The sequence below is a fragment of the Elephantulus edwardii genome, unplaced genomic scaffold (assembly GCF_000299155.1).
Source record: "Elephantulus edwardii isolate Elephantulus edwardi_28Jun2011 unplaced genomic scaffold, EleEdw1.0 scaffold00133, whole genome shotgun sequence".
Lineage (NCBI taxonomy): Eukaryota > Metazoa > Chordata > Mammalia > Macroscelidea > Macroscelididae > Elephantulus > Elephantulus edwardii.
This window is the reverse complement of record NW_006399883.1, coordinates 6,047,305-6,070,790: the sequence shown is the minus strand read 5'-3', so window position 1 is coordinate 6,070,790 and position 23,486 is coordinate 6,047,305. Positions and strand designations below refer to the sequence as shown.

General features: G+C 49.4%; 1 protein-coding gene across 1 annotated transcript; it reads right to left on the bottom strand.

Moving 5' to 3' along the window:
• Positions 1-1,331: 1,331 nt before the first annotated feature.
• FTCD (formimidoyltransferase cyclodeaminase) lies at positions 1,332-18,010 on the bottom strand. Its single transcript, XM_006893927.1, has 14 exons — positions 17,957-18,010; positions 16,842-17,025; positions 15,636-15,764; positions 14,242-14,330; positions 13,877-14,056; positions 13,133-13,270; positions 12,538-12,669; positions 6,469-6,530; positions 5,559-5,688; positions 5,104-5,265; positions 3,539-3,582; positions 3,183-3,321; positions 2,742-2,837; positions 1,332-1,418 (listed from the first exon to the last, which is right to left on the bottom strand). The coding sequence occupies exons 1-14, from the start codon at positions 18,008-18,010 to the stop codon at positions 1,332-1,334; spliced, it is 1,626 nt and encodes a 541-aa protein (XP_006893989.1).
• Between the last annotated feature and the right edge of the window lie 5,476 nt (positions 18,011-23,486).

Below are 23,486 nucleotides of genomic sequence, written 5' to 3'. Positions count from 1 at the left end.
TTTGGGATGTGTCAAATACCCATATCACTTACTGCCTCTGAAAATCAGTTGGAGGGTCAACTATGAGTCATTTCCAATTCAATGGTACAAAACAACAAACAACACCAACAGAGGCCACCGAATTCCTTCGATTGGGGAACCTCTTCCATCATCGGCAACACTGGCTGAGTCTTTCTCCTGTGTCTACTATAAAGGAACGTACACAGTACATGAAAGGCCCATCCAGCAAGAGGGAATCTCATAAACCAGGGTGAGAGGAGGAGTGGCTTGACTGAACCAGTTGCTGATGAGCTGACCCTGAGTCATGGCTATCCCAGGGTGCTTCAGAAGAACCATGTCCCAGTCTCAGTTTTCAGTGACTGGTTTTTCAGAACCAGTTCACCAGGCCTTTCTCCTGAGGCACCATTGAATGGACTCGAACACTGCCATGTGCTTTACCATTTACACCACCTAGCACCCAAGACTTCAGACAGAGGGAATGTGTGTGGTATTTAAGGACCAGGAAACAGGAAAGACTGAACCGTAATATCCAGGCAGTGTGCCTACATCATGGTTGCACGAGACAGCAGAGAAGCAATTACCCCTAAATCAGGGCAACTCATCAGGAAGGAGGGGTCAGGTTTCTGGGGCTCCTGGAAGGCTGGCCACAGTGTGTTTGTGCCTGATAAGTGGTAGCCTGGGAGATTTGTTTTGACATAAACTATTATTCATTATAGCTTGAGTGCCTTTCTGATAAACCATAAATGTTGACACACACATACATGTACCCAGCAGAGAAAGCCCCTGCTCTCTCCCTCAGCCACAGAGCATCCTTCCTGTCCTGCTGCTGTCCTCAGATAGCCCCTGCACTCACTGATAGTCCCCAGTGGACCTGGCCTGCACTGTCCCCTGCCTGTATACCACCCAGCCCTGGTAACAGACACTGGCACTCTGAGCCGCAGTCCAAGCACCGCTTCCTCACATACCACATGTCCACCACATTCCCATGTGTGCAGGACCATACAGGCTGGCCACGTGTCACCTTTCCTGTGACTCCTCATTTCATAAGATTCCATCCTCGGCTCACTCACCACCAGCCCCACCCTTTGACTCCCCTGTCTCAAAACCTAACCCCCCCAGCCCCCCTCACCCCCCGATAACAAAACAGGACACTGGATGCCACAACTTTACTGATATTGAAGGGTTAAGGGGACACACACCAAGCAGTCAGGATGGTCTGGAAGCTGACATCAGGAGATGCTTCTGTTGGTCACAGCCTCTCTACAGACGCCACCCATGACTCTCCTCACGCCGCCATGAGGGACCATTGCAGTGGGGTCTCCTCTCTGCCGTCACTCCCGCCGGGCCTCCAGACGGTCCAACACCAGCGAAGCCTGGGCCTGAGCATCCTGCAGGAGGCTGGAGACCCGCTGCCGAATCTGACAAGCCATAAATGGTTACTCGCTGCCCAGCAGAACGAGGCCCTCCTCTCGTCCATCCTGTCCTCTCCCAATGTCCCTCCCTAGCCATGTAGCCCCCTTCCTGTCCACCTATGGCGACCAGGGTCACCCTGACCCAGGAACTCTGATTTTTCAAGGTCCTCTTGGCACATATGTGAGGGGCTGTCTCTGCTGAGGTTTGAGGGAAGCCAGACTAAGCATCCCTTGGCAACCTCAGCCTCCCCACCACCCTCTTAGACCTCCTTGTTTAAACACAGCTGTCCCTAAAGGTCCAGGGTGGTGGAACTCCTGGAAGGCCATTCTTTTCTCTTTTCTTTTTTTTTTATTTTTATTTTATTTGTGTGTGTGTGTGTGTGTGTGTGTGTGTGTGTGTGTGTGTGTACCGTCAAACTGGATCTGATACAGGAGGAGATGGCCCCTCCTTCTCTGGCAGAGCATCTGGTGGATTCGAACTGCATATCTCTGAGATTGCAGTGCAGCTTCTTGCCACTAGGCCACCAGAGCTCCCCTAGGAAAGCCATTCTTAAGCTCATTGTCTGGGTGGTGGGTGATGAGTCTATTAAGAGGGAAGCCTTGGAGTGAACCCCAGAGTGAACAATGGAGGTTTAAGACCTATACAGACACCAGCCCGAAAGGGCCAGGATGCCCTACATGGGATCTAAGAAAAAGATGTGAACAGTGACACTTAGATTTTAAAATTATTCTAAAGTCCATAGGCATAGGCAGCATATGAAAGTTGGATGACAGCTGATGGGCACAGGCCTCTTGTGGGCTGATGGCACATCTGGGAACTAGATAGAGGTGGGTACTGTTCTGAAAACCTCTGAATTGTCTTCTTTTTAAAAAAATATAGAATTTTATGTCAACTTTATCACAATGATAATAAAATTATCAGGAACATTTCGTGAGTGCTGGGTTTGAAGTGGTTCTGACAGGTGGTTGACTCTTCCTAGGGCGGCCTGGAACCCTGCTGGGCCGGTGCCTGGTGCCTGGGCTCAGCCAGAGCTGCACCTCGCCGAGGGTGTGCAGAGGGTGCTGGGCCTCTGACAGGCCCCAAACCGTGCAGGCTCAATGGAGAAGGGCATCACCACCACCCTGTCTCATAGAAAACCCCTGAGGGAAGATAACTGTGCCCACCTCAATGCCAATGGAGGCCAAACTAAGTATGCAGCGCTATAAAACAGACCCTAGGCGCCCACCCCGGCCCCACACAGGACACGAGCAGCCCTGCCGGACACTGAGTTTCAGCTGCACATCTGTGAACCTGGTGCTGCATCCGGGCCAGCACTGTCTCCTGCTCACCTGGTCCTTGAAGCTGTCATCAGTGATGTCCTTCAGGTTGGTGAGCACGTTGAAGTAGGCACCAAACACACCGGTTTCTAATGCTTTAGCTGCTACCTGTGCATACGTCCAGGAAGGGGAGGGAAGGAGAGAAAGGGGGGCAGGACTGTGAGACTGGGAAGCTGGAAAAGCGGGGAAGGAAGGGCTGGGAGGTGGACAGGACTGAGTGGGTCAGGGAGGACAGGAGGGGAATAGAAAAAGGGGAAAGAGAAACAGGAAGGAAAAGGGAAGACGGGAGAAGGAAGTAGATAGGGAGGAAGGGAGGTGACTGAGATGCGACATTGGGGAACTTATCTCAGTGACGGATTTGGAACTCAGGCCCAATTTAAGAATCGTTGTCACCACTGGACCCCAAAGTCTCCTGTGCTGCCTCACCTGTACCTGAAGAACGGGCCCTCATACCTGCAGGTCTGACCGGCAAGCCAGGTTCCCACAGAGGGCCAGCTCCCTCAACGGTGGCCAGAGCGAGGCCACTGTCTCTGCCAGGGACAAGGGCACAGCCACTGCCTGCTTCAGCCCATCCTGCATGGCAGCCGTGCGCCTGGAACCAGAAGAGGGTGCCATTGAGGCCAAATGCAGAGCTTGCACCCAAGCTGGGGATGGGGGTGTGGACTAGAGGCACTGACGGTCCCTGCGTGCAGGAGCAGTCAGCACGTGAGGACACGGGAGAGCCTGACTGATCGCACCGATTACATGAGGGCTCGCCACCCCCCACTCATACCTGGGACCCTACAGCCCCTGCAGGCCTTAACACGCACCTCTCCCTTTCCTCTGGTGTGTTCTTCGGCATCTTCAGTGCTTCCTACAGGACACAACCAGAGGCACGTGTGGTGAGTGTAAGATGGGAGCCTGTCCCCAAGACCACACACGTCCCCATGACCACATCTGTCCCCTATTACCATGCTTGTGCTCATGACCGCACTCATCCCCACGGCCACACCTGTCCCATGTGGTCACATCTGCACCTGTGACTGTGCCTGTCCCTGTGTCACACCTGTCCCATGATCATACCTGCCCCCTGTGACCACACCTGTCCCCTGTGTCCATGGCTTTCCTGTGGCCCTGCCTATTCCTGTGACCACACCTATCTCCTCCCTGACTTATTTCAAGTCTTATTGTTGTTGTTTGGTTTTTCCTCAATGAGGATGTTTCCTCTATTGAGGATTCAGCACCCATTTTGCATCTCCTAGGGGTATCGCCAGCAGAGACCCCAAGCTCTGGGCTGAGCTCTGGCCTGCCTTCAAGTGCTGACTGACCAGGGACAGCCTGGAGACCTGGACTGTCCTCCTCCATTACCAAGGGTGCTTCTCTGGCTCTCAGTGTTGCCAGGACAGCTTAAGTGCTGCTGGCTTCTCAGGTTTCATAGAACTGAGTCGAGTCCTTGAGGCTTTACGTTATCTCCATAACATCACCAGCGCGGGTCTTAACCACTCACCTGCTCTAATGTTGCACTCTTTCCCTCCATGTCCGAGAGCGTCCCTCCTGCCAACGCTAATGTCCACCTTTCTGCTTAGGTCTCTCCCTCTAGAACTGGTTCACAGTAAGGATGCTCAACCTTATCCTCCACGTCACTGGTGCATCTGCTAGTCCCAGCCTGCATAATCACCCCAAGCTCTGCATGCCTCTCTTCTGTGGAACCCACTCAACAATTCACCCCAGATGTGCATGTTCTGGAAGCTGACCCTCCCACACGGCTGAGTAATTGAGCAGATCACAATGTTCACTTCCCAGCATTCCATCAATTCCATTTCTGGTTGTATAGCTGAAATGTCTTCTTCAATCTCCCTAAGATTGTCAGTTGCTTTGTCTCTCATCTTGTGAGATTTGTTTATTCCACTCCCTTGGGTCTGAGTTCTGTGAACAGCCATCCCCCCACCTGTGTGCAGGCAGGGACTGCCAGTCTGGCCTGTGACTACAGCTGGTGGCTGCAGAGGATGGAGACCCTGCATGGGCTGCTCCCCTATCATACCCTTATCACCTGTCACCTGTGGCCTGTGAGCAGGTGAGACATTCCCGGGCCACTCCCTGCTGGCCTTGGGCTGGCACTCCTTGGCAGGGAGAAAGGAGTCTGGAGAGTAGTAACAGGAGAGGGTAGGCTGAGGCATGTCCTCTTCAAGTACCTAATTGTCTCCTCTTTCTAGCCAATCTGGTCTACATTCTGCCATCCATCCTACAGTGTTGCTGAAGTGTTGGCCCCATCCCTGTGCTCCTTCAAACCTCTTTTCTGCCTCTCTGCTCTCAAGCACGTACTTGCAGTCACCTCTGAAACCGACAGAGCCTCTGGCGCCCAGGCTGGAGAAGGCTGCAGGCCCTGCACACTCACCAGGTAAGCCGCGAAAGCCTGGGCATCAGTGTCCACCAGCATGGTCAGCGTGGCAAAGGCCTCATGGAACGGCGGGATCAGGCGCCGCATCTCGGCATCCAAGTGCTCAAACTGGCGCCGTCCGTAAGTCATCAGGCCCACCATGGAGGCCAGGGCTGCACCCTGGGGACAGGAGAGCTGTGGGCTCCAGGACACCCAGACCCATGCCAGGTGGCAGTAGGCCTCAAGCATCCAGAAAGGACCTGGATTCCCACCCTCATACTCCATGCAGCGGACCCACAGCAAGGCCCACAGTAAGGCCTCCATTACCCCATCCATGCCGCCATGGTAAAGTGAGAACTCTGCCCCTGTGTTGGCAGTGGAATCAAAGGTGGTGGAGTCCAGGCCTTACAACCTGTGGTGTGATCCCAGAACTCAAGTTCTAACATACTTTTTCCTCTAGGCCCTGGACTCACCATGGCCGCAGTGGCCGCTGCCACAGAGCCGCCTCCTGGGGCTGCCGAGCGGGCTCCCACCTCCCGGATGAAGGCACCCAGGGACTTGTTTGCTAGGCACTGCTCCGGCTGGCCTTCTGGAACCAGGTACCTGTGGGCAAACGGAGGCCAGGGGAAGGGAGGGGATTCCGGGGTCATTGCCCTGGAGGAACCACTGGCTCGTGAATGGACCTAACAAGCATCTCTTCCCCAACCCCAGCGTCCTCATCAGGGAGTAGGATGAGGCTGCTCTGTCACCTGGTCTACCTGGGGTCAGAGGGCACATAGCAGGCAGATCATGAGTTCTCTGTCCAATCCTGGCATGACCTGGAGTGGCTGTACTGCAGCACAGAGAAAAGGTGGACACCAGGCTCCTCTCCAGGCCCTCTCCAGGGGCTCTTCTCTGGGAAGACCACTGCAGTGATCAGCTCCTTCCCCCAGGACCCTACAGACTCCCCTTGTCATTCATGAAGGCACAGCCCTCCCCTGAGGGAGTGTTTTAAACACAAAGTCTCCAAGGTGCCATGGCATTGTCATAGCCTACTACCATGCTGTGAGGACAAAGCTTGCAGTAGGACCTAGACTCTGACTCTGATAACTACCTTACTCCCCACACCACAGCCCTCACCAGCAAGGACATTGTCCCAAATTTGCAAAGTAGATGTCAGGCTTAGAGAGGCATGTGTATAAAGAAGGGGCTAGGTCAGGGTCACACCTGACCCAGTCCCGAGACCCAGACCCAACAGACCCCTCTGATGTTTGATGAATGAATAAATGGCCCGGCAGGAGGATCTGTAAAGACTTGGAGCACAGAGTCCTCTGCACCCTACACCATGTTCTTGGGGACTCAAAAGATGCCTCTGGCACCCGACAGGGTTGGGGAGAAGCTCACTCGATGATTCGCTCCTTAGGATTAAAGGGAGACAGGGAGTCCAGGCCCAACCGGTTCACTACCTGGAAAAAGAAATGCATTGGGGTGAAACAATACTCCTCCTGTATCTCCCACATGAGGAAGGCTGACTCTGGGAGAGGTCATGCAATGTGTTAGTCATCTCTCCCAGTTCACGCTATGTTTCCACCCTAAACAGCATTTTTATTGGGAGCAGGGTATAGTTGGCGCACACTCTATTCCCATGAGAAGCCCTGTTGACTTCCACATCCAAGCTGCACCACACCTAGGGCAGCAAGTCAAGTCCAGATCAGCCACCCTAATATAATTCTGTTGTTGTTGTTGTTTGTTATTTGTTTGATTGTTGTTGGCTTTTTCTTTTCTTGTTGTGTACCATCCAATCAGATCCGACTGGCACAGGAGGAGCTTGTCGCTCCTTCTCCAGAAGAGCCTCTGGTGGATTTGAACCATGCGCCTTCACGATTGCAGTGCCCCTTCTTGCCACTAGGCCACCAGAGCTCCCTCCTGTACATAATTCTTTTTTTTCTTTTTTTCATAATTTAGTTTGTTTATTTTTCATTTCAATGAACATCTACAGAGATTTTGGAATTCCATTCATTCATTGTTGCACCCTTCTCCCCGCACAAACCCCTCCATAATTCTTGATCAAATTAACTACTCTTATGCTACTCACTGGGGTAAATGAGGCCTAGAGAGAGAAAGTGTCCACTCATGATTATTTAACAAGCTAAACATTCTAAGGAATATCACTTTCACCAATTGTATTCACACAGTACTGGAATATCTAGCCCAAGCAATTAGACAAGAAAAAGAGAGAAAAGTCCTTTAAATTGACAATGAGACAATAAAACTTGCACTATTCTTTTCACAAATGACAAGATCTTATATATAGAAAATTTTAAGAGCATACACACAAACTGCTAAAGCTAATAAATGAATTCAGTCAAATTGCAGGATACAAAATTGGTATGTGAAATCAGATGTATTTCTATACATTTAAAATCTTAAACTCATTTCTATTCAAGTCAGAACCATCTCATAACTGATTCTCTGGCTAATTTTCAGAGGCTGTAACTCACACAGGAAGAGAATGCCCATCTTTCTCTCTTGGTGCCACTAGTGAGTTTAAACTGCCAGAGAAGGGCCGCGTTTGGTTAAGAAGTACAGCCCTCTACAGACTACACCGTCAGAGCTCCCTAGCAACAAGCAATCCAAAAAGGTATTTAAGAAAACACTTCTATTTGCAATGGTATCAAATAGATTAAAATGCTCGTTAGGAAATCAAGAATAAATACAACCAAAATTTGTACATCATGCAAGATTTATATATTGAAAATAATCTTTAAAACTCTAAAAGATACAGAAAATCTAAATACACATGGCCCTCATTTATCAACTATCACACTATTTAAATTCCACATTTTCACAATAGCAAAAAATCTACTATATTTTGCTCATTGACAACTTGTGCCAGCAGTAGTAGTGCTGAGGTTCAAAGAAAGAATAATTGTGGATGTAAGGGTGAAGGTTATGAGTCAACCAGACGGTTCCATGATTCTTAGTGCTGTAGAAGCAGGTACATAATGACTTAATTTGGCAGTTGTGTAAGGGTGTAGTCATCCTTCATTTTGTGATTTGATGTGGTCATCTTCCACTTTTGCATAATACCTAATTTAAGTAATAAACTGATATTTTAAATCTAACCATTTTTATAAGTGAGGAGTGAGTGTAAATGAAAAGACAGCCATGTTCTTGCACTGGAAGGAAGATCTAAGATTTTTTAAAAAATATGGCACTAAAAATGCAAGCAGCAAAGTAAAAAATAGAAATACTGAAAGTAATAAAATTTAAAGTTTGTATACATCGATGGTAGTTTACATCTATCTGTTAGTCTACATGTACTCAGTTGTACATAGGGTTTTCAGAGGCATGCTGTTTCAGAAGTGGATGGCCAATCCTTTTTCCTAGTCTATCTTAATCTCAATGCTCAGATTTAGGAAAGTATCTGACAGACAAGCATTTTACAGAAAAAAAGCAGATAAAAGATAGTTCCCCAATTGTGGACTTAACCATTAGTCAGTGTTGTCCCTGCTCTTGACACAAGTGTCTTGACCCACTTATTTCCCTGCTCCACCATCCACCAGCATCCCCTTCTACTCCCACCCACTCCCTTCAACACCTATCTCCCATAGTCCAGCCCTTGATCTGATAGCTTGTATCTCAAGCTTTGTGGGCTTCTGTGATTCCAAACACCTGCTGCTGACAATTTCTTATGCTGTGGCAGTGTCTCTTGAGTTTAGGGGTAATGTTTTCCAAGAGAGGGTGATGTGTCCTGAAGAATGGGAATCTCAAAACACTTGATTGAGCTAATGTGAAACCTGTACTTGGACCAGGAGGCAGTTGTCAGAACAGAGCAAAGAAACACTGTATGGTTCAAAATTGGGAAGGGTGTATGCCAGGGATGTGTCCTATCTCCATACCTTTTCAACCTGTATGCAGAACAGATTATCCGAGAGGCTGGGTATGAGGAGAAGTATGGCATCAGAATTGGAGGAAGACTCATCAACAATCTACATTATGCAGATGACACAACCCTGCTTGCTGAAACTGAGGAGGACCTGAAGTGCTTGTGGCAGAAGGTCAAGAACTGCAGCCTACAATATGGATTGAGGCTCAGTATCAAGAAGACAAAGATTCTCACCACTGGGCCAATTGGCAGCATCAGGATGGATGGTGAAGAGATTGAGATTGTTCACAGCTTTTCGTGTGCTTGGCTCCACAATCAGCACTCTTGGCACCAGCAGCCAGGATGTTAAAAGACATATTGCCATGGGAAAGTCTGATGTTAGGGACCTCTTCAAAGTACAGAAGAGCAATGTTGCCACTCTGGAGATTAAGGTGCACCTGATACAATACATAGTCTTTGCAATCACTTGCTATACATCAAAGAGCTAGACAATGACTAGGGAGGATAGAAGGAGAATTGAGGTCTTTGAGCTGTGGTGTTGGAGAAGAGTATTGAATATACCATGGACTGCTAAGAAAACAACAGATTCATCCTGGAGAGGGTTAGACCAGGCTGCTCCTTGGAGGCAAGGATTCTGAAGCTTCATCTGACAAACTTTGGACATGTTGCAAGGAAAGACCAGTCCTTGGAGAAAGACATCATGCTTAGGAGGGTGGAGGGACAGCACAGGAAAGGAAGACCCTCTATGAGGAAGGTTGATTCAGTGACTGGGGTAATTGGGATGGGTGTGTTGGAGACAGTGAGACTGGCACAGGACAGAGCAGGGTTTAGTGCTGTTGTATATAGGGTTGCTATGAGTCTCAGGTAACTCAATGGCACTTAACAACAACCACCACATACATCGATGGACTCCATCAAGAGAATGAGATTACAATCTACAGAATAGGAGAAAATATTTGCAAATCACATATCTAATAAGGATTTAAAATTGTTGTTGTGTGCCATCGAGTCAGAACTGACCCATAGCTGTCCCTCCAATGGGTTATTTCTGAAAACGTTAGACCTAAAGTTACCATACAACCCAGCAATTCCTTTCCTAGGTACATACCCAGAAGAACTGAAAATAGGGATATATGCATATTTGTGTGTGAATATTCATTATTGTAGAGTTGATTGGAAAAATGGGGGAACCCAGGAGTCCTTCAACAGATGATTGGACAAAAAAAGGTAGTCTAGCATCTCCGTGGCAGTCTCCTCTTGATGGCGGTCTTGTAAGGGAAATTTCTGGGGTCATATTTGTTGTATGTTACTGTTCTTCCTCCCCTCCCCTAAAAAAAAGCAGGTGGCCCTTGAGCCTTTGACTAAGGGTGGAGGCCTGCTAGAGGGTGTGGCTTCTTTAAAAGACACAGCTGTACTGAACAACTTGGAGTTGCTGTGATGCTGAACACTGTTCCACAGTCGTGTCAAATACCATAATGGTTACCCATTATGAACAATGTTTGGATATGCGTCCATGTTAATTCATGTTGGAAAGCAGGAATGGCATACACTTTCTAAACTAGATGCCTCTGGAAACTCTACAAACTCTCTAAACTCTGTAAATGTACAGAAATAATGTTAATTATAGAACAGAGTTCAGGTCTTTTATGCAAAGCTTACTCTGAGTCGTATTCAAATCGATGACACATAACCACTGTTAAATGAGGCACTAGTGCTGTTATATCTGGAGGAACACTCTTCCACTTTGCACATCACTCTTTGTCAATGTGCTGTACAAAGTAACCTGGATTTGCTGTAACGCTGAACCTTGTGCCATTGGGGTATCAAATGCCTTAATGGTTTCCCAATGTGGACAGTGTTTGGTGGAGTTGTAAAACAGGTTTGGAAGCCGAAGTGACATCCACTTCCTAAACCACATGCCTCTGGAAACTCTATGAACTTGGAGAAATGGTGGTAGTTATGGAAAGGCATTAGGTCTTTTGTTCATAGAGTCACTATGAGTCGTCCCAGACTCGACGGTAATCAACAACAACAACATACGTAATATTCAGCCATAAACAGAAGCCATATTATTATTCAGCCACAAAAAGAAGTGAATTTTTGATACATGCTAGGAAAAGGATGATGCACACATTCAAATGCCTTGGCATAATTAATAATGCACAAACAAACATCTTTCTGGTATTCTCCGATTTCAGAGAAGGTCCATTTGTCAACAGCAATGATATCGCTCATTCTGTTCTAAATCCATCTTGAATTTCTGGTAGTTCTCTATCAGTGTACTGGATATCAAGTTCTTTATCAATGCCATTTTTTAAAATCATCAGCAAGGTCTTACTTGTATATAATATTAATGATATCTGTCCATAATTTCATCACCCTGTTGAACTACCATTTTTGGGAATGAGAATAAATATTTTGGCAAGTTTTATGGGAAGCAGAAATATCCTTCCATGCATAAAATGTACAAATCTCTCTGTGTCTGCAACACACGCTAGAACAATAATCAATAAAGGCACCCGAGTAAGAATCTTCTTTGTAGTGTTATTTGGGGCTTTTTTTTCTTAAATTTTATTATTTTGTGTGTGTGTACCATCAAATCAGATCTGACTGGTCCAGGAAGAGATCGTCCCTCCTTCTCCAGCAGAGCATCTGGTGGATTCAAACCACGTACCACTGGGATTGCAGTGCAGCTTCTTGCCACTAGGCCACCAGAGTTCCCTTGTAGTGTTATTGTAAAAAGGTCCCACCACTGAGAGTGTGCTGTGAAATAGGCATACATTGAGACAACCTGTTCTGCTCTAGAAAAATGGAGATACTGGGGACCACTGGGAGCCCTTTTCTGACAGGTCTTGAGACTCAGCTCTTCACAATGACCCCTGCAGGAGATGGGGCCCTGAAAGGTGACTGGGCAAAACTGGAGCTGAGTAGCCCCATTGTAGTATCTGTCAGCCAGGAAGTGAGGCACAGAGAAGACACTTCCCCTGCCTCCCCACTCCCACCAGAGCAGCAGAGCCACATCAGAGTGCCTTGTATTCTCTGTGCAGAGAATTGTCTGCAGTTTGATCTGCTCTTGAGTGATAAAGTTGAAGAGGTTTATCCAAAGTCACATGTTCATAGCTAAACACAAGTTCAAGAGATTGTCCCTTTTCAGGATAGATTAACAGGGGGAAACAGGAAACATACTGAAGATTCAGGGTAAGTGCTAAACTCTGAATATGAGCTAACACAGGAACCAAAAGAAAATCTCTGGGCTTCTTGAGAGGGTTCAAAGAGACAGAGCTTTTAAGATAGAACCAGGAAGTGGGCATCAGACCTAATCTCTCCTTTAGAGTGGTGTCTCCTTCCCCATGCAGCTGAGAGACACCCACCCCGCTTAAACTTCCTCTGTGTTCATGCAAGTCACAATATAAATGTTCCATGGAGGGAAGCCTGACCAATGGGCCAAGTCTGACCAAGATTACAGCTTGGATGTGATGCCTCCAACATCAAAACACTGCCCCTCACCAGGAAGCATCCAGTTTGTTCACATTCCCCCAGATCTGGCACCTCCCCTGCCCCTCCACCCTGGGAACCCAGCCTACCAGCCTGATTCTGTGTTCCTCCTCCAGGATAAAGAGGTTCTCCTTCTCACAGTAGAAAGCTGCAGCATCCAGAATGGCCTTCAGAGGCACCAGGCCCACTAGCTGAGAGCCGACAACTGGAAGGTTCAGATCCTGCAGAGGCAAAAGGTAGTCAAGACAACACACCCAGGGATGCTTGACCTTGAGGACGGATGCTTCTGTTGGTAGGTATCCTATCCCATGTACCTGGGTGGATTCCACACCAATTCTCCCCCTAATGCAGCCATCTAGAAGTACCTGGATGGATCCTCTCCCTCACAGCCAGGTGGGGGCACCTGCCTTGTGGGCTACGTGTCATTTACTACTTTACAGCTGTAAGCAACCTTGTTATTCTGAGGTTCTTAATAAGATTCAGGAATGGGGATTCCAAGTCAGATGACAAGCAGTCATGCTTGTCAAGGGTGCATGTTCCTACCTATGTCTTAACAAGCAAGACCATGCACAAGTCCCCTTACTACTCTGTGCCTCAGTCTCCTCGTCTCCTCACCTGTGCCATGAGGCTGGAAACGATTTCCCATTCTACCCACCCTTCCCAGCCAGAAGACACACCTCTCACCTGCGCTTCTCTGCAGATCTCCTCATAGACCGTGTGCAGTGCTGTAACCTCAAAGTCCAAGAGATTCGTGGACACCTGAGCCAGGTTCTTCTCATCCAGGTACCAGCCAATGCCCTGAACCTTTTTCAGACGTCCTGGCTGTCAAAAGACAAGTCATTCCCAGTCCAGGCTAATGGAGCCCACTCTGTCCTACTCAGCCTTCTCTATAACCTGGCCTGAAGCCTCACTCAGCCTGTGTCCTCCAGATGGCCAGCCTAGAGGTCTGCACAGTGGAGAGGGTCCTATGCGTCTTGGGACGGAGGGAGCTGGTAGAGGGGTGTGTACATCTGTCTCGGACTTCCTTGCAAAATGATGCTTAACTAAATGACAACTGCTGTGTCAGGATAGGGGCACTATCCTAAGAGTATCTCAAGATAACTGGGGTGCCTAGGGATACATGGGGCACCTAAAGGTACTTGAGAGTGCTATTGCAATATTTTAACAAGTACAGTCTTGCCGCTGTGTAAAATGGCTTTAGAAAAAGCTTTCCCCAACCGAGACAACCCAAAGCCCTCACCCTGTCCATACGTCATGGACCCTGAAGTAGGGCTTGGCTGGTCATCAGCAGTCAGGCTGAGCCACTGGCCACACAGCCCAGGCCCGGTCTGCCCTGCCCAGTAGACCCGCTCCCAGGGTTGCTCCCCCGAGGCTGGCCTCGGCCTGTCACCCTGTTCAGGGACACAGCAGGACTCATTAGGGACTAACCTGGTCTTTCCCTCGGCCTTGCTCCCGCAGGTTGAGGGCAATGCGATGTGCCTGCTCCTTGGTGCTGAGCAGGTTGATGTTGAAGGCAATGAGGAACTTACGCGCCCCGGTGACAGTAGCCCCCCAGCTAGGAACAAAGGTGTTGGGGCCAAAGTCAGGTGCCCATTCCGCCTGCTTGAGCTGTGGAGGGATTCGCCTGAATGAGTTCTCCTCCAGGGGGATGTGTGGGCTCAGGGTCTGGGAGAAGAGGCAAGACCCACCCCCCCACACAGAACACTAGAAAGTAGGGTGCTGGACAGGGCCCACCACACTGCTGCCAATGGCCACCTCTTCCCCAGGATCTGCCTGCCACAGGGAAGTCACACCTTCTCAGGAAGTGCCTCATACTCCCCGACCCGGATGGCTGGCAGGGCTCGGCGACTGGCCGTCCTGGCTGCCTCCCCATATAGGTACACTGCAAGGGAAGCACTGGTCAGGCCTGGCCAGCTGGAGATCAAACCCCGACAGAGCAGACAATCAAAGCAGGGCCCCTCTCCTCCACCTCTCCAACCTCCTTGGAGAACCATCCCAGGCCCTGCCCTCCACCCTACACCACCACCACCGAGCAGGGTCTCAATCCCCATCCCAGCCTAACTCCCTGTGCAAAGAGGCCCTGGCACCGTCTCGCTGCAGTCACAGGAGTGACCATTGTTTGTCCCTGTGGAAAATGTTGGTGAAAAAATGGTCACATTTCTCTTAAAAGAAGGGTTGTACAATTTGATGGGTGGGAGGGGTGAGGGAAATTGAAAGAATTAGTTCAAATTTGAATTAAAATTTTGTAAATAAACTAGTAGAGAAAAAAATAATTTGAGACAAAGAAAAAAAAAATGTAGTTTTGTTGTATAATTCATACAAATATAAATACAGCCACAACAGAAAACAAAACTCTCTTTCAACTCCTACCACTGTAACCACGTTTGTATGTATAGTTTGCCTGGCACTCAAATGCCCCAGAGGCTGTTGGCCCGTGATCCATCTGGCCATCCCCTTCTACTCCATTGTTCCCACCTGTCCTGTTCGCACAGTCATGCTCTTCATTTAATCCCGCCCCCCGTGACATTTTTGCCGTTATCAGTCACTGCTGAGTGGGCTCTGACTTATGACGGCATTATGGGTAACAGAGCCAATCGTTGCCAGCCCTGGGTCACCTTGATGATCTTGGTATGTCTGAGTGCATGCTTGTGACTATTGTTATCAGTCCCTCTCACTGAAGTTATCCTCATTCTTGCTGGCCTCACAGCCATGATGCTCTTTGATCGCAATCATTCTTTCCTGATGACATGCCCAACGTAAGCAAGGCCAGGCTCACTTCTAAGGAGCAATCTGGTTGCACCTTTTTGTACTGATAGTACTGATTTGTAATAATGTTCTCCTGGCAGTTGACAGTGAAGTTATTCCGTTAGGACGCAGGGTGGTTTTCTCTGGTACCTCACACAGATGATAAGCAGTCCTTCATGCTGTGGGCAAGGCTAGACCATGAGTGCCAGCCTGTGTCCCCTGGCAGATGGGTTGTGAGGCATCTGTGGCCCTTTCCACTTGTGTTTATTTCTTTAGTGAAGAAGCAGCAGGGCTCTAGGTCTTAGTCTGCTCACCTGAGCTTTGTTCTGTAATAACTTCCAGTTTTATGAAGCTGCCCATAAATACCATAAATAGTTCCTGACGGGAAGTGGCCAGACACGATGTGAGTAGGACCCCCGAGGGCCCTCCTGGGAACACTCACCCGGCACACTCAGTTCCTCTGCCAGCCGCTGGCCAAAGGCCTCCGCACACAGCACACACTCCTCCATGCTAACATCCCTGACCGGAATGAAGGGGCAGACGTCCAGGGCGCCCATCCGTGGGTGCTCCCCTGCAGAGATGGGGGTTTGGATTGAGGACAGGACCAGAACAAAAGTCCAGGATGGGACAAATGTCAGCGAGACACCAAGGAGCCACCCTACCTGCTCAGTGAGGCTTGCTCCTTGCTGACCCAGCAGACCCACACCTCACTTGCTCAAACTGACCAGCCACTCTCAATGAACAGTTCCTGCCAGGATGGCCTGCAGGGATGCAAAGGCATCCCCAGGGAAGAAGTGATGTTTCGCTTCCTCCCAATAAGCTCCACCACCATCAGCAGCCCTGCTTCTCTCCTAAAAGCTGCCTAGGTACCCTAGGGCTGCACTCAGCTTGCAGGGGGTCCTGGTCGGGCTGGAAGCACTGACCTTGCCGGGCTCCCGTTGTCCCAGCCCCCACACACTGCTCCCACTGGCATCTGGGGATTTACACTGGTCCTGGGGAGGGGTCTTTCCAATGAGACCAAGTCATCAACCTCACCATTTCTGCCTTCAGACTTGGCTCCACTCTGCTCCCTCTAGTCAGACAGGTGGCCCCTTAATTTTCTTTATACCACTTATCAGCCCCCAACTTGGGATCATTTGTGAATCCCCTCAGACCCCTGGCCTTTTGACTGACACCCGCGCATCTGCTGACCTTTGTCCCCACCCACCTCTGTTTGGATCTGAGTGTTATCGGGTGTCAGGCCCCTGACCCTTCTTCCGCCCCTGCAGCACGGTCTGGCCTACAGGGTTTGTGGGCGGACCTCACAGTCAGCCAGGGATTGGTGTGGGTGATGTGGGCGGTACCGGGGCTCTGAGGTGCTCTCCTCTGTGCTGGGAAGCAGTGACCTCAGTAATGGGAGAAACAGGCTGCCAGGGCGGTAGGGAACAGCCTCCCTCAACCTGGAGTCTCAGCAACACCTAGGGACACTAGGTCTGCAAAGAGAGGCCTGTGCTCGCTCCTCTGAGCCTCAGGGTCCCTGTGGACAGCCACGCCGGGTCCCCGGATGTTTCTAGATACAGACCAGGTCCCACGTCCAGCCATCCTGATGACTTGTCCCATGGCCTGCTCTCGTGTCCCTCCCACCAGGAGTCGCACCCCACAACCCCACCTTTGTGTCTGCTCATGTCGATGAGCCGGGCAGCCACCCGGGCCGCATTGAGGGCTCCTTCAACCACATCCTCAGGCTGCCCCACAAAGGTGTAAACGGTGCGATTGGTGGAGGGACCCGCATCCACGTCCAGCAGCACACAGCCCGGGGTCTGTGAGATGGCCCTCGAGATGGCCTCGATCACCTGTGAAGCAGAAGCCAGCTGGTGCCTTAGTCTCTCACTGCATCAGGGAACCAGCGCTTCGGAGTGACAGTGGCACACCTGTCCTACATGCCATAACACGGTCTAATGGGGCACTGTTGAGCGTTTGGGGACTCCTTGTGGTCCCTCAAGTGTGCAAGATAAGAATGCACAAGATGGTGACCACCAAGTGCCAGGAGGCCCCATCACAGCTGGGAGGGGAAAGGGAGAAACTGAGACAGTGACAGGACCCCACAAATGACCAATGCTCAGAAGGGAGCAGCCAGAGCTTCCAGAAGCTGACCAGCTGACCCAAAGTCGCAAAGGATCCCATCTCTTGTACTTCCTCATATAGCCTTTTAAAGGGCAAAACCCGCTCCCACCCCAAAGTGTACGGTGGAGGCAGTGCTGAGCAGGGGAGAAACGGCCTGGGGAAACTTGGAGAGATGGCAACACTGCCCGGTCATCGGAAACGAGGGCTCAGGATCCAGATCCTGCTGCGTGGCTGTCAGTGGTCTGCTTAACCGCTCGGTACCTCTGTGTCCTCAGTGGTAAAGTGAGAATAATAACAGAGCTCACTTAATACAACTGGGGAATTCAGTGAGTTGACACACGTGTGAGGACATTATGAACTCTGCGGGCACACATAGGAGACTTCCCATGTGACCCTCAAAACAGTCCTTTGGGGCCCTATTTTGAAATAAGAACAGCCCCTCTTCCTGGGTGCCCATTTACCTACCTCCCACTGTCTCCTCTCTCTGACCACTGTAACACCTGATTCCAGTCACTCCCAAGTCCCCTGGCACAGGGCCATGCCCCCCGTGGATTGGCACTCATTCTAGGTAGACAAGCTCCCAATTCATATTAACAACCCCCCTCCATCTTGGTCCAAACACCGTACACTGCCCTCCAGCCAGTTCCCGGGGGCCCTCACCTCCTGGCTGTTCCCCTCTGAGAAGTTGGGGACACATTCCACCAGCTGAGGCATGGTCAGAACCTGGGAGGGAGGGATTCTCTCCAGTGTGCACCCAGAGGGGCCCCTGCGCTGCTTGGAACTTTATCCCCCAACCAGCCCCTCCCCACAGCTGGGCTTCTTATTAACCACCAGGTCACAGCTGCAAAGGTCAGCCCAGCTCGGACAGCAGGACAATCAGCATGTTAGTGTGAGTATGAGGAGTGCATGAGATGTGCGTGTGTAAGATAGTACCTGAGTGTGTGTGACTTGAGTGTACCCATGTGGGTGTGCATGTGAGTATGCTGTGTAGAAGGCATGAGCTCTGTGTGTGCTCATGAATGCACCATGTGGGTGCCATAGGGGCTGAGTGTGCCATATGGGTCACGTGTGAGTGTGCTGTGTCCTGCTAGAGGGGCAAGCAGGGGGTAGAAGACCCCAGCTCCCCTGCTATTGCACCCTAAGGCCCCAGCGGGGCAGGAGCAGGGCCAGGTCACAGGTGTGGACAGGCATAACCCACAGGGCCCCACCCTTTTGTAACATTACTGCCATCATGAAATTCTTCATGCTTCTCAACAAGGGATCCCGGAGATTGTGTAGCTGGTCCTGGCAGCACTTAGGCAGCATGTAAGACCCAGGCCTCCTAATCCCGGAATCCAAACCTGCCCCTTCCTCTCCACATCCTCCCCCAGGAGCAGGCTGAGTTCCACTGTCATTTATTGTCTGCATGGACTCATCTCCCTTCCAGGAAGAGCTTCCTTGCCTTCACTGTCTGAGGCTACCTCAGCCCCATGCAGGGCTAGGTGGGGCCTTGGGGCCCTGGGCACACAGACACCCAGACCGCACAGATTCTCAACTAAAGTGAGCCCTGGGGATCCCAAGTCTTCCACAGCTGTGCACACGGATGAGCCACAGAACAGAGCCACTGACTGTGAGAGGCCTTGTAACTTCCAGAGGTGGGTCTGGGAGGGCAGAGAAACCCCATTATACCCCATAAAGGACCAAGGAAGCCCATAGTCCCTCAGAGGCCTAAGGTAAACTAACATTTCCAAACTCAAGGGTGGGAGATCCTGGGTGGGTCAAGGCCCTTACCAAGCCTCTGTTCTCCACAAATGGATATGGAAACCGTCCTTAGGGTTGGCTTCACAGGGCCATGCATGGCACAAGTGCTCAGCAAAGGGCAGCCTTCCCTCTCTGCTCTCTGACTGTCTGCAATCTGCAGCCTTTGTCACAGACCATGGCAGTCTCAAAGACCCTCAGAGAAGTAATGAACATGGCCTCAGGCTGCTCAAGCCATGAATTTCTCAGCCTGAGGGATCTGTGTCTGGTACCTGCACTTCCTTCCCACAATTGATCTTCATTTTGGGAGGGGCATTTGGGGCTGTACAGTGCTAGGGCACCCAGATACATTTATACTGTAAGGATAGCAGGGCAGTACATTTCACATCAAGACCAGCCTAGAAAACCCAAGAGCTTCTTCCTTGTACCCATTCAGAGAAGTTGTGGCAAACCCCAGGAAGGTTAGCATGCAGGTGGGCCTCCTGCTGGCCTTAAAGGACTGTGGTGGGTGAGTCAGCTCTCTGTCTGTGGACACAGCTCAGTCCACAGGCAGGGAGGGAAAGAGGTTATGTTTCTATAGATGGGCTCAGAGCTCAAATGACTGGAAACACAATGTCCCAGGGACAGAGCTCATTATGAGGTCGAGGACTATTTTCCAGGAGTAGCTTTGAGGCAGGTAAAAACTCTGGTTGATGCTCTAACTCCTGAACAAGGGGCCCAAGGAGATTCCACCATCTTCTCCAGCATCCAGATGGCAACTTTGGCTCCTTAAAGAAATTATTGATTATATAACTAGAGTCTCTCCTAGCTCCAGGAAGTAAAGATATGCTCACACACATACACACATATACACTGTTGTTGTTGTTGTTGTTGTTAGGTTCCATTGAGCTTACTGCAAGCCTCCTGTGTGACCCCATGAACAATAGGGCTGTCACTTGCCTTATCCCGCACCATCTTCACATTCTTGGAGAAGCTCGAGTTCATTGTTACAGTCACTATGTCAGTCTGTCTCATTGATGGCCTTCCTCTCTTTGTCTAATCCTCTCCACTTTCCCCAGTGTGATGTCTTTTTTCAAGGACTGCCCTTCCTGACAATGCGCCCACAGTATATGAGATGAGGTGTCATCATTCTTGCCTCTAAGAAGCACCCTGGTTGCACTTTCTCCCAGGCAGACTTGTTTGTTCTTTTGGCAGTCCGTGGAGGGATATTCAATACTCTCCTCCAACACCACAAGTCAAATATAATTGATTCTTCTTTTGTCATCCTTATTTAGTTCCCGATTTCCTGATGCATGAGAAGCTACTGAATAGACCGTGGCTTGAGTCAGGTGCACCTTAGTCTTTAATGATGAAGAGTGGAAAAGGACTCAAACAATTGAAAGATATCAATAGCCAAAGTGAGAACAATCTGAGCAATAAAATAATATTGGATTATAACTCAAAGTATAAAATAAATAATACAAATTATTTCATAAATGAATCAGAGTGAAGAAATGCATTTCCAGTGCAGAATCCTAAATAACTTGTGTGAGTTCTCTGCTCAGACATAAATAGAGTGTAACTCTCCGCTTTTAATGTGGACTGTGAATAGTGATTTCCTTCCAAAAAAGTACAGTAGGTAAAGGAGGTGGTGTTGAAACCTAACAAACACTACCTCAGCTAGGCAATCAAAGTCAACATCAACAGAGATAAGCATGTTGACAGTATGAGTATTTAATATGATGTAATGGAAATGGTGCTTTATCGCTGGTCTTCTCCAAACTGGTAACAACCAGTCTTATGAGAAAAAAATATCAGCCAAGTCTCCACAGAAGAACATCCTACCCATACCTGATCAGAACTCCACAAAACTGCCAGTGTTATCAGAAACAAGGAAAATCGAAGAAACTGTCATAGTTCAGAGGAGCCCAAGGCATATAATGACCAAAGACAATGTGATGTCTGAGTGGATCCTGCCACAGAAAAAGGAAATGGAGTAAAGGAATGAAAAAGTCGGAAGAGATATTTTCGTTAATAATAATGTATTTGTACTTTTCATTAAACAGAACTCTGTTGGCATAATTCATAGGTAATTGTGCTGCTAACGCAAAGGCTATACCTCTCTGGAGGTTGGAACCCACCAGCAGTTCCTCAGGAGAACTATGGGCAATCTCCTTCAGTGAGATTTAAAGCCTCAGAAACACCATGGAAGGTCAGTTCTGAGGCATTTCTGACTCAAGGCAGTGAGGATTTGTTGTTGCTGTTCATGAAAGTGTTCTGATGGTGCAGTGTGTAGAACGGAAACTTGAACCATCAGTGGCGCTAAGGGATGTGTGGAGGGACTCAAACCTCCAGCCTCACAGTTTGCAGCATTAACAGTTTTCAGAACCTATATATCATCGAGTCTGAACCCCCAGAGGTGACCCTCTAGCAGGTTTTCAAAGGCAGTAAATCACATGAGAGGAGATTGTCCATCTTTCTTCCACAGAACAGCTGGAGAATGTGAACCTTGTGCCTTTTGGCTGGCAGTGCAGCTTCCTCACCAGCAGGCCCCCAGAGATCCCTATATATATGTTCTTTTTATAAATACATGCTCCCAGGGCTTAGGCAACTCCCATTGCAGCTTTGATTGTGAAAGTACTAGAAGTTGGTCCAGCTACTTCAGGCTGCCCTAAAGCTTATCATGTAGAGGGGGGCACTCCTTGGACATGTGATTTTGTCTTCCTCCCCTGCTTATTGTGGCGTTTTTCAATATGACTATTCCTAGCCATTATTTGACTTTGCCATGTAGATGGGTAGGGATATGGGAATGGAGTGTGTTCACCTATCCTCAAGGGGATTGGCAATTTATCATTCCAAAAGGGCATTGGTCAATCTCAATAATCTGTAAGTAGATTGGCTAGTCTTTCCACTACCTTAGCAAACCAGCAGAGAGAAGCAGACAGATCTCCTGGAGCCACTGAACAAAAAGCCAGGGAATGTAGTATGCCCTTCTTGTTCCAACTACACCAATGGCTGCAACACCTAAGGCTGAACTGGACACCTGACATGAGATAGGACATTGGGGAGTGGAGAGAGCCAATATTGGCAGGACTGAGAACTTTATTGGTGAACTGGAGGTGGGAAGCCAATGTTAATAGGATTGAGAACTTGGGAACACTGGCCTAAAGCCTCAAGACTTGATACTGAGGTGCCTACTTGCAAATTTTGGGAGTTGTCTTGACTGTATATTATTATTAATCTGAATTAGAACCTTTTGACTTCTTTAATATGGTTCTGTGTGGTCTGTGAGCTATTGCATTAGACTTTGGACCCAGAAAAGCAGTGCCATGGTTGTTGAGATGAGTTAGAAGAGGTACAGGAGCATGGGGGACAAGTCTGACCTCATGGGAATTGTTTTTGTGTTATTGATGCTGTGGATGGGGTCAATTCCCCTTGGTGAAGTTGGTACAGGTCAGATGCCATCTCCATGTGGCGCTTGCCCTTTTTACATTACCGACCTCTGAGTCTGATCTACCACACACCCTCTTGCTCTACTTTCCTTTCCCCCTTCCTCCCATTTGTAGTGTAAGAGGAAGAAGGTTTGTCTTGGGAGGTAGGCATTCTTCTGGCTGGGAAGTTGTACTTTTCTGCAGAGATTTCTTAGTTTGAGGCGGGGGGGTGGGGGGGGTGGGGAGTGGAGGAATGCTGCCAGAGCCTCTGGGGAGTTTAGGCAATGCAATGTCGCCCCTTCTCATGACTCTGACACAGTGTGGTCGCCACCCATGGCTGAGGTTCCTCCCTCCATGCCAACTCCAGCCCACTTACATCCAAAGGGCCTCAACTTTTATGTCTGGCTGCCTGCTCTGAAGTTGGGCCTGGGGCCCATCTGTGAGCATTGACAGCACTTCTGCCTCCACGTCGCTGAAAAAACCTGTTCGAAAGTGATGTCATCCCAAAGCTGCTGCATCATGAAGGCTGCTCATCTACTGCATCTTTTGCCTCCAGCTGTGGTGACTGGGCGGTGGCCTGTTAGGTGAGGGAAAGGATGTGCGATGGGAACTGCTGGATAAACACCCCAGGTCCCAGTCTCCTGGAACAATTCTGCGGACACCCCAACCGGCCTCTCAGGGGTCCTGTATTTTGACTCTCCCTTCCTTTTTGTCTCTTCTTTCTCCCACCTCTCCCAATAGACGAGCCACACCTGTTGTTGTTGTTATGCGTCGTTTGCGACTCATAGCGACCCTATATACAACAGCCCTAAACCGTGATCTATCTGTGCCAATCTCATTGCCTCTGACACACCCATCCCGATTACCCCAGTCACTAGAGGGTCTTCCCCTCCTGCGCTGTCCCTCTACTCTACCCAGCATGATGTCCCTCTCTAAAGACCTGTCCTTACAACATGTCCAAAGTATGTCAGATGAAGCCCCAGAATCCTTGCCTCCAAGGAGCAGCCTGGTTTAACCCTCTCTAGGATGAATCTGTTTGTTTT